The following is a 10,573-nucleotide window of genomic DNA, read 5'->3' as shown; positions in this document are numbered from 1 at the left end:
GTGTTTGAAGATCATGGAAAGCATGCTGTATGTGATAGTTATATTGTTGAGTTTATTCATGAAGCTACTGAAAATTATTATGAGAGAGGAAAATATGGTTGTAGAAATTTGCATGGTACTAAAACACCTCTCTATATGCAGAAACTTTTGAAGTTACTAGTGTTTTATCTTCTTATGCTTGTCACTTGGTTCTTCATGAATTTATTTGTGTACAAGATTCATATGCATAGGAAGTGGGTTAGAGTTAAATGTGTTTTGAACTTCCTTTTTGATGCTCTCTTTTGCTTCAACTCTCATCCTTATGTGAGCATCATTAAAATTGCTGAGCCCATCTTAATGGCTATAAAGAAAGCACTTCTTGGGAGATAACCCATGTCTTTATTTTTCTATTGTTTTGTTGTTTCTTGGAAGTTGTTACTACTGTAGCAACCTCTCCTTATCTTTATTTTATTGCATTGTTGTGCCAAGTAAAGTCTCTAATAGAAGGTTGATGCTAGATTTGGATTTCTACGCAGAAACAGATTTCTATCTGTCACGAATTTGAGTAGGTCTCTCTGTAGGAAACTCAGAAAAATCTGCCAATTTTCATGCTTGTTCCTCAGATATGTACGCAACTTTCATTAGTTTTAAGTTTTCTGATTTGAGCAACGGAAGGACCTCTTAAAAATTCGTCTTTACTGGCTGTTCTGTTTTGGCAGATTCTGTCTCTGTTTTTTGCATTGTCTCTTGTGGACTTTAAGTAAGGCTTTCTAGGCGTGGAGAGCTGTAGCTAATGTTTTATTGAGTTCTTGCAATGTGTCACTACAGTACTAAAGTGGATTAAAGTTTTTTTGAGTACTAACCCCTCTAATGAAGTTTATGAGAAGTTTGGTGTGGCAGAAGTTTTCAAGGGTCAAGAGAGGAGGATGATATATGATCAAGAAGAGTGAAAAGTCTAAGCTTGGGGATGCCCCCGTGGTTCATCCCTGCATATTTTAAGAAGACTCAAGCGTCTAAGCTTGGGGATGCCCAAGGCATCCCCTTCTTCATCGACAACTTATCAGGTCACTTCTAGTGAAACTATATTTTTATTCAGTCACATCTTATGTGCTTTACTTGGAGCGTCTGTGTGCCTTTATTTTTGTTTGTGTTTGAATAAATTCGGATCCTAGCAATCCTTTTGTGGGATAGAGACACGCTCCGCTTTTTCATATGAACACTGGTGTTCTTAACTTTATTTTAATGTTCATGACGGAGTTGAAAACCGTTGCACTTATTGATATTTGGTTGGAAACAGAAAATGCTTCATATTGTCTTGAATAATTTGATACTTGGCAATTGTTTTGAGCTCTCAAGTAGATCATGTTTAAGCTCATGCACCATGTAGTTTAAACCTATTAGTGGAGAACTACCGTAGAGCTTGTTGAAATTTGGTTTGCATGATTGGTCTCTCTAAGGTCTAGATATTTTCTGGTAAAAGTGTTTCAGCAACAAGGAAGACCGTGTAGAGTCTTATAATGCTTGCAATATGTTCTTATGTAAGTTTTGCTGTACCGGTTCATACTTGTGTTTGCTTCAAACAACCTTGCTAGCCAAAGCCTTATACTGAGAGGGAATGCTTCTCGTGCATCCAAAACATTGAGCCAAAACCTATGCCATTTGTGTCCACCATATCTACCTACTATGTGGTATTTCCTGCCATTCCAAGTAAATACTTCATGTGCTACCTTTAAACAATTCAAAAACTATTATCTCTTATTTGTGTCAATGTTTTATAGCTCATGAGAAAGTATGTGGTGTTTTATCTTTCGATCTTGTCATTTACTTCTGACAGACTTTCATAATGGACTAGTGGCTCATCCGCTTATCCAATAATTTTGCAAAAAGAGCTGGCAACGGGGTGCCCATCCCCAATTAATTAACTTTCATTAATAATTCTCTTCACATGTTTTGCCCTGATCTATCAGTAAGCAACTTAATTTTGCAAATAGACACTCCTCCATGGTATGTGAATGTTGGAAGGCACCCGAGGATTCGGTTAGCCATGGCTTGTGTAAGCAAAAGGTTGGGAGGAGTGTCATCAATAATGAAACTAAAATACATGTGTAAACAAAAGAGAAGAGGGATGATCTACCTTGTCTGGTAGAGATAACGTCCTTCATGGGAGCCGCTCTTGAAAGTCTGGTTGATAAGGTAGTTAGAGTGCCCACTACCATTCGTTGACAACAACAAACACCTCTCAAAACTTTACTTTTATGCTCTCTATATGATTTCAAAACTTAAAAAGATCTAGCACATGATTTAATCCCTGCTTCCCTCTGCGAAGGGCCTTTCTTTTACTTTATGTTGAGTCAGTCTACCTACTTCATTCCATCTTAGAAGCAAACACTTGTTTCAACTGTGCATTGATTCTTACATGCTTACTTATTGTACTTATTATAGTACTTTGTGTTGACAAATATCCATGAGATATGCATGTTGAAAGTTGAAAGCAATTGCTGAAACTTAAATCTTCCTTTGTGTTGTTTCAAACCTCTTATTAAGAATTTATTGCTTTAAGAGTTAACTCTTATGCAAGACTTTTTGATGCTTGTCTTGAAAGTACTATTCATGAAAAGTTTTGCTATATGTTATCTATTTGTTAGCAAACTATAGATCATTGCCTTGAGTCACTTCATTCATCTCATATGCTTTACAATAGTATGATCAAGATTATGTAAGTAGCATGTCACTACAGAAATTATTCTTTTTATCGTTTACCTACTCGAGGGCGAGTAGGAACTAAGCTTGGGGATGCTTGATACGTCTCCAACGTATCTATAATTTTTGATGTTCCATGCTTGTTTTATGACAATACCTACATGTTTTGCTCACACTTTATAATGTTTTTATGCGTTTTCCGGAACTAACCTATTAACAAGATGCCATAGTGCCAGTTCCTGTTTTCTGTTGTTTTTGGTTCCAGAAAGGCTGTTCGGGCAATATTCTCGGAATTCGACGAAACGAAGACCAAACATCATAATTCACCGAGACGGACCAGGACACCGAAGGAGAGTTGGAGGGGAGGCCTGGGGCCCCCAGACCATAGGCCGGCGCGGCCTGGAGGGGGGGCGCCGCCCTATGGGGTGGGCCCCCCAGGCGCCTCCTTGCGCCGCCTCTTCGCGTATAAAGTCCCTCGTGACCTAAAACCTCGATACGAATTGACGAAACTCCAGAAAGACTCCAGGGGCGCCGCCACCATCGCGAAACTCTGTTTCGGGGGACATAATCTCTGTTCCGGCACGCCGCCGGGACGGGGAAGTGCCCCCGGAAGCCATCTCCATCGACGCCACCGCCTCCATCATGCTCCGTGAGTAGTTCCCTCATGGACTACTGGTTCTAGCTGTAGCTAGTTGGTACTCTCTCTCCCATGTACTTCAATACAATGATCTCATGAGCTGCCCTACATGATTGAGATCCATCTGATGTAATCGGTGTTGTATTTGTTGGGATCCGATGAATTGTTACATTATGATCAGTCTATCTATATAAGTTTGTGAAGTTATTGTTGCTGCAATCTTGTTGTGTTTAATGCTTGTCACTAGTGCACGAGTGGCATGATCTTAGATTTGAGCTCTATAATTATTGCTTAGATTGTATCTACAAGTTGTTTGCACATGTCTATGTCCGGAACCCGAGGCCCCGAGTGACAGCAACTGGGATAACTGGAGGGGAAGGCTTAGGTATGAGGATCACATGTTTTCACCAAGTGTTAATGCTTTGCTCCGGTGCTCTATTAAAAGGAGTACCTTAATTGCCAGTAGTTTCCCTAGAGGCCCGGCTGCCACCGGCTAGTAGGACAAAAGATGTTATGCAAGTTTCTCATTGCGAGCACGTATGACTATATATGGAAAACATGCCTACATGATTAATAGACTTGATGTTCTGTCTTAATGCTATTTCAATCCTATTAATTGCCCAACTGTAATTTGTTCACCCAACATTTGTTATTGGAGAGTTACCACTAGTGTAGATAGCTGGGAACCCCGGTCCATCTCTTATCATCATATATTCGTTTTATATGTCATTGGAAGTAGTATCAACTATTTTCTGGTGTCATTGCCTCTGTGTTACTGCTACTGCTGCTGTGTTACTGTTACTATTGCTCTCATATTACTGCTGCTTTCATATCACCCCTGTTACTAGTGCTTTTCCAGGTGCAGCTGAATTGAGAACTTAGTTGTTAAGGCTTATAAGTATTCTTTACCTCCCCTTGTGTCGAATCAATAAATTTGGGTTTTACTTTCCTCGAAGACTGTTGCGATCCCCTATACTTGTGGGTTAGCACACCTCCGCCGCCGGCCAAGATCCCGGCTAACTCCGGCGACGCCCTGGCACACCAAACCCCGCCCGTGAATCCTCTCCTCTCTCTCTATCTATTCCACCACATCGAACCTCCAAATCGTCCGCCCCAATGCAAACCCTAGCAGGGGATCCGGGAACAGCCACAGGAGGTGCATGGCGATGGCGGCGCCCCGGCATCGCGCGGTGGTGTCGCGGCTCGCGATTGGCTTTACCGCGCGGGACAGATGCGGCCGGACAGCAAGTCTCGGCCTTCACCAACGCGGGCGACCTGAGGGTCTGCAGCACGCGGACAACCGCGTCCGGGCGCCACGGACTTCTCCGGCGCCGGCCACCCCTCCTCATCGTCGTTCCCTATCAAGGCCGGCTTCCACCATCGTCTCCTGAACGAGCCCTCGCGGGAGATAGACGCTGGCGCCCTCTTCCCTACACCACAAGGTCGACCCGCTGGTGGTTGCCCTCGCTGGCGTCGTGTGGCAGGCCTAGGCACAGCGAGCTGCTGCTCCTTCCGCAGGCGACGTTCACGATCACGACCTGCTGCTGGAACGCACCTCACCAACCTCATGCTGCTGGTGAGGTTCTCTACTCCTCAAAGTATCTGTCCTGGAATTTATTTCTTTCATTTATGTGGTGTAGTAGTAGAGAAATCGTGCATGTATAATGGAAATCGTATGTGCATAGGCAGTGGGTGCATAGTAAACAAATTGTTTCAATTTGCTCTTAAAATGTGCAACACCTCTCACATTAATTTGATCTATAAGATGGCTTGCATCTAGGATGTGCAGCAGCTCTCATAACTTTGGTTTCGAACTGCAGTCTTGCACGCATCCTATTGAAACTGTGCAATCTGATCTGATCTTGATCATAGTTGTAACGGCGACAGACACGAGTTGCCTCTTTTTTTATTGCGTTAGCAGAGACCTGGCAAAGAGACTCATATTTATTTCCTTGGAGTGCGTTGGCGGACCAGTATTCTGTTGCTGTGAATGCACACCGTCTTCTCTCCCTTGTATCTTTCTTGATTAGAACTAACTTTGGAGAAAATCCACCGCGAGTAAAGTTGGTCCATTCTATGCATGCATGAAGCTGCATGTATGCTTTGTGCTGTGAGCTGCTTTCAACAGCCATGCGACACAACATGGTTCATCCCTGCTTTTTTATGCAAACCCTTCATGTGGAGTAGCTAGCATCATGGTTGATTTTTGTGCATGGTGTAGCACCTAGTTTCACGATGGATAATTTATTTTTTTGGCCTTGGTCAGCCGTAATAATCGTGACCGAGCTGAACACACCAGTTTGTCCATCTGTATTGACTTGTATATCCCAAGTTGCAGTATCTGGCTCGCCCGCTAACAGCATGTGTTTCTTGACAAGTTGTGCTAACAGGTCGGAAATCGGGACCATGAAGACCTGACCACTGATCTACTGTTCACTATTGTGGCTCATAGCTCACGTGTATTTACTAGGTCTAGTGATTTATCTGCTGACTGGGTATGTTCAATATCCATTTGTTTTTTCTATCATCTTGAATTCGTTTAACTCTACTTGTCAAGTTAGGATGATCATGTTATCATGCTTTTTAAACTTGTATGCCTGATAAGCCAAGGTTTTAATAAACTACGGATGTAGCTGTAGTTTTCACTACTGTACGGTCTATGTTTAGGGGCACTTCAAAGTGCCCCAATAGGTAGCCAAAGTGCCTCTAATTACTTTTAGGGGCACTATGAAAAGTGCCCCAGATGCTTGTGTCCCTAATTGAAATAGAGGCACTTTGAATGAAATGCCCCAAATATATTTAGGGGCAGTTTGAATTTTGCCTCTAAAAGTTTTTAGGGGCACTTTAAATTTTGCCTCTAAAGGTTTTTAGGGGCACTTTGAGATTTGCCTCAAAAGAATTTCAGAGGCACTTTGAATTTTGCTTCTAAAGGTTTTTAGGGGCAGTTTGAATTTTGCTTCTAAAGGTTTTTAGGGGCAGTTTGAATTTTGCCTCTAAAGATTTTTTTTTGGGCAGTTTGAATTTTGCCTCTAAAGGTTTTTAGAGGCAGTTTCAGATGTGCCTCTAAATGTCTTTACAAGCTAGTAAACAAAATGCCTCTAAAACTACAAGCATTACAGTAATCATATTACAATACTAATAATATTACAGTAATGGTTACAGCAATATCCTTCATCATATAAGATTTGGTCAAAGTCAGGGTATAAGACAATCACAGTGGTCACATTACAGTACTAACATGCATAAGACCATCACAGTGATCACATTACACTACAGATGCATAACTTTGCAGTTTTGGAGGCATTGTTTTGCATAGATGCATGAGACAATGACAGTAATTTCATGACAGTATCTAAGCAGTAACTTTCTGACTTCCACCTTTCCTCTTCTTAGCAACTGCTTTCAACTTCTTATCAAGTGTACACGCAATCTCGGCTGATGTTCTATCGATTGCCGGATCAGTTACCTACAAGGAACCAATTTTGAATGTGTCAAACAACATATGTTGGAATAATTTCAGTAACGGAGGAATAAATGATCAATTACTGGCGAAATGGAGATCTCCGCCAGGTTGACCGGCAAACTAAAGCAACTAGGTCGGGTTGATGCATGCTCTATAAGTCGGCAGCAAAACATAAATCTTGCAAAAGTGATACAAAAGCTGTTCTGCGAGGTAGAAAACTAGAAATCTAGCTGAATGTAGTTTCAGGTGATGATTTAGTTGGCAAGGTAACAGATAATTGCAGTACCATATACAAATAATTGTATTAAATCAAGTTGAACAAGAAAGAATCAAGAAACAAATATAAGTCTCATAAGTTTGCCGCGGGTGGCAGTAAGATTCAAGTATCATTTGGTCATCAACTGAACTTCCAATTAATATTACAGTGGAGTAACTACTCCCCTGTTTCAATGAATAAGTTTCATATTTTCTTTAAAAGTCAAGCCATGAATAAGAGAGTACATAAATGCGACAGTTTTCGCCTTTGAGCCCATTTTTTATATCCTGGCTGAAATGTGTTGCATGATAAAATAAGTATAGAAAAAAGCAGTTCAGCTATATAAGTATATAGCACACTTAAATCAGAATGAACCGTACCTTGTGATCAAGCATACTACTACTTGGCACATTAGCAACTTCATTTTCAGTATCGGTAGAATCGGAGGGAGATGTCAATTTTCTACCACCACTAAGAACTTCATTCTTCTTCTGTAAGTTTTCGGCTGCAGAAATAATCAGAGCAATGATTAGTACAAAAGACAACTCTAGTGGATACCTAGGTAGCCAACTTCCTAAGGGTATTACATTGTCCCAGACGAATTCCTTATAGTGAACTGAACTAATAATCATGGAGAACACCTTTGCCAAAAGTGAGACAGTGTGTGAAAGGTCCTTATATATAACAGATTGGTTTGGACTACAAAAGAACTGACAAATGACAATAGACGACAAGTAGGATATCTTAAAATAAAACCTCTATTTATCTTTACACCTCTAATGCAAAGTTTTTTTAGTGGCTCTATGCAAGTTTCTATTGACTATCTTGTTATATACTTTACAACTAAAGTTACACCATAACTCACAACAGTTGCAAAGGGAGGGAAACTTTACCAGGCTTCTGCTTTTTAGAGGAAGAAGTAATCAAATCATTGACTTTCTTATCAGGAACTGCACTTGAAGTTGATCTTCTGGGGTGTCTACTGGTTTTCGTATTAACATGCTCGACAGTAGCATTTCTTGCGGGGCCTTTTTTTCTTGTCGGCATCCTTCAATCAAGAATAATTCTTGTCCGCAGATGGCTTGTATACAAGAATAGGAATACCAGACCTTACAGCAAGCTTCTGCCAAGATAATTCAGGGCAATTGCACAACTCCTTCAAAACAACCCTCGGAGTGCAGACCTGATGAAAATTGGCAAAGGGAGTTAGGGCAAAGTCCAGCTCAAAGCTCTCTCAGTCAAAGCCTAGAAAGTGAAGGCAGCAAAAAATGAGAGGATGCTGCAGGGTAACATTAACAATGAGGGTAACATTAACAATGAGGGTGTTGCAGGGTAACATAACAGTGGGGATTAAATTTGTACAGCAACAACATTTTGCATTCGATAGTCAGAAATTCCTATAAACTCTCTGTAAGCACCAATCTTACACAACACATGAAGTTCACAGTCTCAGAGAAACATAGTTTCCTTAGTCTACATTGCCCTGTGCTTAGCAATTCGAAAGATTCACATCATAATAAAAAAGGCACGGCAGTCAGATACATCGAAAGCAGAAGAGGTGGCTGATGAAATCAGAGCTATTGAAAGTTCAATGCAACTTACTGAGCCCTATAAGCTGCCTTCTCTTGGCCCCAGTTCTCATTCAATACCCCCTTCACTGGGGCTATCTGCGTGTAGTATCTTATCACAGTTTAATGCTTTCAAAAGCTTCTTGGAAAAGTCTACAAAATTATCTGAAGAATGTAAATTTAGCAAAGAAATAGATGAAGCAAAGATTGTTGCACCATTACCTATTACAGGAAATGATACATCTGCAGTTGGCATCAACATGAATGGGTTGCTAGTACAAAGAGCACCATACACATTGACTTCTGTTATGCCTACAATAATGAGAAGTACATGGAACACTGCTGATCCTTCCTCCGACCATCTATTTTGGAGCAACTTCATCTTGCCATCGAGTCAACCTGTTACAATGTCGACAATAACATCAACAACGGTTTGTTCCTATGCCTGATATATTTTCTACTTCTTGGTGCTGAATCTGACCATTATATTTGTGACAGTTTGCAAAGAATGAGGTGCGTTCAAGTGACCCATTCAAGAACCAGGAGTGACCCGGTATGAACTTACCAAGTAGCCAGGATATTTTAGCTGGTAATTATAGACTACAGACCCTATATTTTCACTTCTTGTCATCCCGTCAGTACATTTGATATTTCAGTTTTCCTTTAATGTGTCAACTAAATTGCTATAATCATTTCTGTGTGGGAAGCTTAAGAAATTCATGAACTATCTAAAGATGCAATTTTAGAAACGTGTTCTCGTCTTAACTTGCAGAAATCCAAGAATTAGTATACCCAAGAAAAAATATGTATAGTTTTTCCTTTTCCAAAACTAGTGCGAGCTTTTTAGAGGAAAGAGAACATAATGGGAATGAGCTGCTGCTGTCTCCATATTACTAGGTATTTACATATGCCTACATTGCACCAGTAAGGATCAACTTATTTGATGATGTCATCAGGTATCCATGTGCAACTTTTCATAATCTATTATGATGTGCATGCAAAAGCCGGAGGTTAAACTCTTGTGCACTTGTGCCGGCTTGATGCGATCATAAGATTAATAAAAGCTACCGTGATCAACAATCTATGTTTGATGCGTGTAAAGTGCTGGGATGTTTGGCGGTCGAAACTAACTGATTGACTTACGAGTCCCCATTTTGGGTAATGCTTGGCGTAAAAAAATGTATCAAGAAGATAGTAGTTTGACGCTAAGATCTTGGTATGGCACAACATTTTCTAAAATGGCTACTTGCATGCGCCTTGTAAAATAGTTGTTGCAAAATAGACAATTGAGTACCCCTCCGGTGCCAGGTAATTTGGGCCGGAGGGAGTAACTTACGGAAGTATAGCATAGTTTCTGCTAAGTTACTTTCATTTATAGCTGAACCGAAATCTTAGTACATTTCAACTGTTGAGCAGGTTTGATGACAGCATCGCTCACCTCCAGTGTGTTTGGTACCACCAATGGTTTGATGCGGTGGCTTGTGAGAAATACTTTTTTTGTATCCGATCCATACTTCACAGAACATGCATAGAAGGCAAGAAAATCGTATGTAATATACAGTGGCTAATGCCCAGGAAACAATATGTAGCTGTAGAGCTGCCTGTATATATTGCTGTTGTCTACAGATTCGAGGAAGAGAGCAGAAATAAGAATGTGGTTTTTGTTACTATCTTTCCACCTCTTATGTGCAAGAACTTTACAAGATCACATAGCTTGACAAAATCTAAAATTCTGTTCTGAAATAAAAAAAACAAGCTGACTTGCTTTACATTTCAGTCAGAATCTAGGATGAGCTTGACCACTGTAGTGTAGTAGCTTGACTACAGCACAAGATTATCTAACTATAAGTTCAAATGTTGATGTCTGTTATGAAGACCATAGAGAAAAGAAAGAAATCGCAACATACAATGTACATGCCTTGGTGCTTAAAGAAAACAAAATGTCCTATATATGCCTAGGTGCTTAAAAT

The 10,573-nt window shown here is 40.5% G+C and overlaps 1 protein-coding gene across 1 annotated transcript; it reads left to right on the top strand.

The window, feature by feature from the left end:
* The first annotated feature begins 8,311 nt into the window (after positions 1–8,311).
* On the top strand, positions 8,312–10,048 carry LOC124673578 (AP2-like ethylene-responsive transcription factor SMOS1). The gene is made up of 4 exons (XM_047209627.1): positions 8,312–8,367; positions 8,476–9,034; positions 9,102–9,192; positions 10,020–10,048. The coding sequence occupies exons 1-3, from the start codon at positions 8,312–8,314 to the stop codon at positions 9,150–9,152; spliced, it is 666 nt and encodes a 221-aa protein (XP_047065583.1). The 3' UTR covers positions 9,153–9,192; positions 10,020–10,048.
* The last annotated feature ends 525 nt before the right edge of the window (positions 10,049–10,573 follow it).

This window comes from Lolium rigidum, chromosome 7 (assembly GCF_022539505.1).
Source record: "Lolium rigidum isolate FL_2022 chromosome 7, APGP_CSIRO_Lrig_0.1, whole genome shotgun sequence".
NCBI classification, from domain to species: Eukaryota; Viridiplantae; Streptophyta; class Magnoliopsida; order Poales; family Poaceae; genus Lolium; species Lolium rigidum.
Note: the sequence above shows the minus strand (reverse complement) of the source record. Positions and strands in the feature narration are given on the sequence as shown.

Bases quoted from the DNA above. Each gene is read 5' to 3' on its own strand.
- LOC124673578 (XM_047209627.1), top strand. From the start codon at position 8,312: ATGCTGCAGGGTAACATTAACAATGAGGGTAACATTAACAATGAGGGT. The intron at 8,368-8,475 runs GTAACATAACAG...CAACACATGAAG, and splicing joins AACAATGAGGGTGTTGCAGG to TTCACAGTCTCAGAGAAACA. The intron at 9,035-9,101 runs GTTTGTTCCTAT...TATTTGTGACAG, and splicing joins CGACAATAACATCAACAACG to TTTGCAAAGAATGAGGTGCG.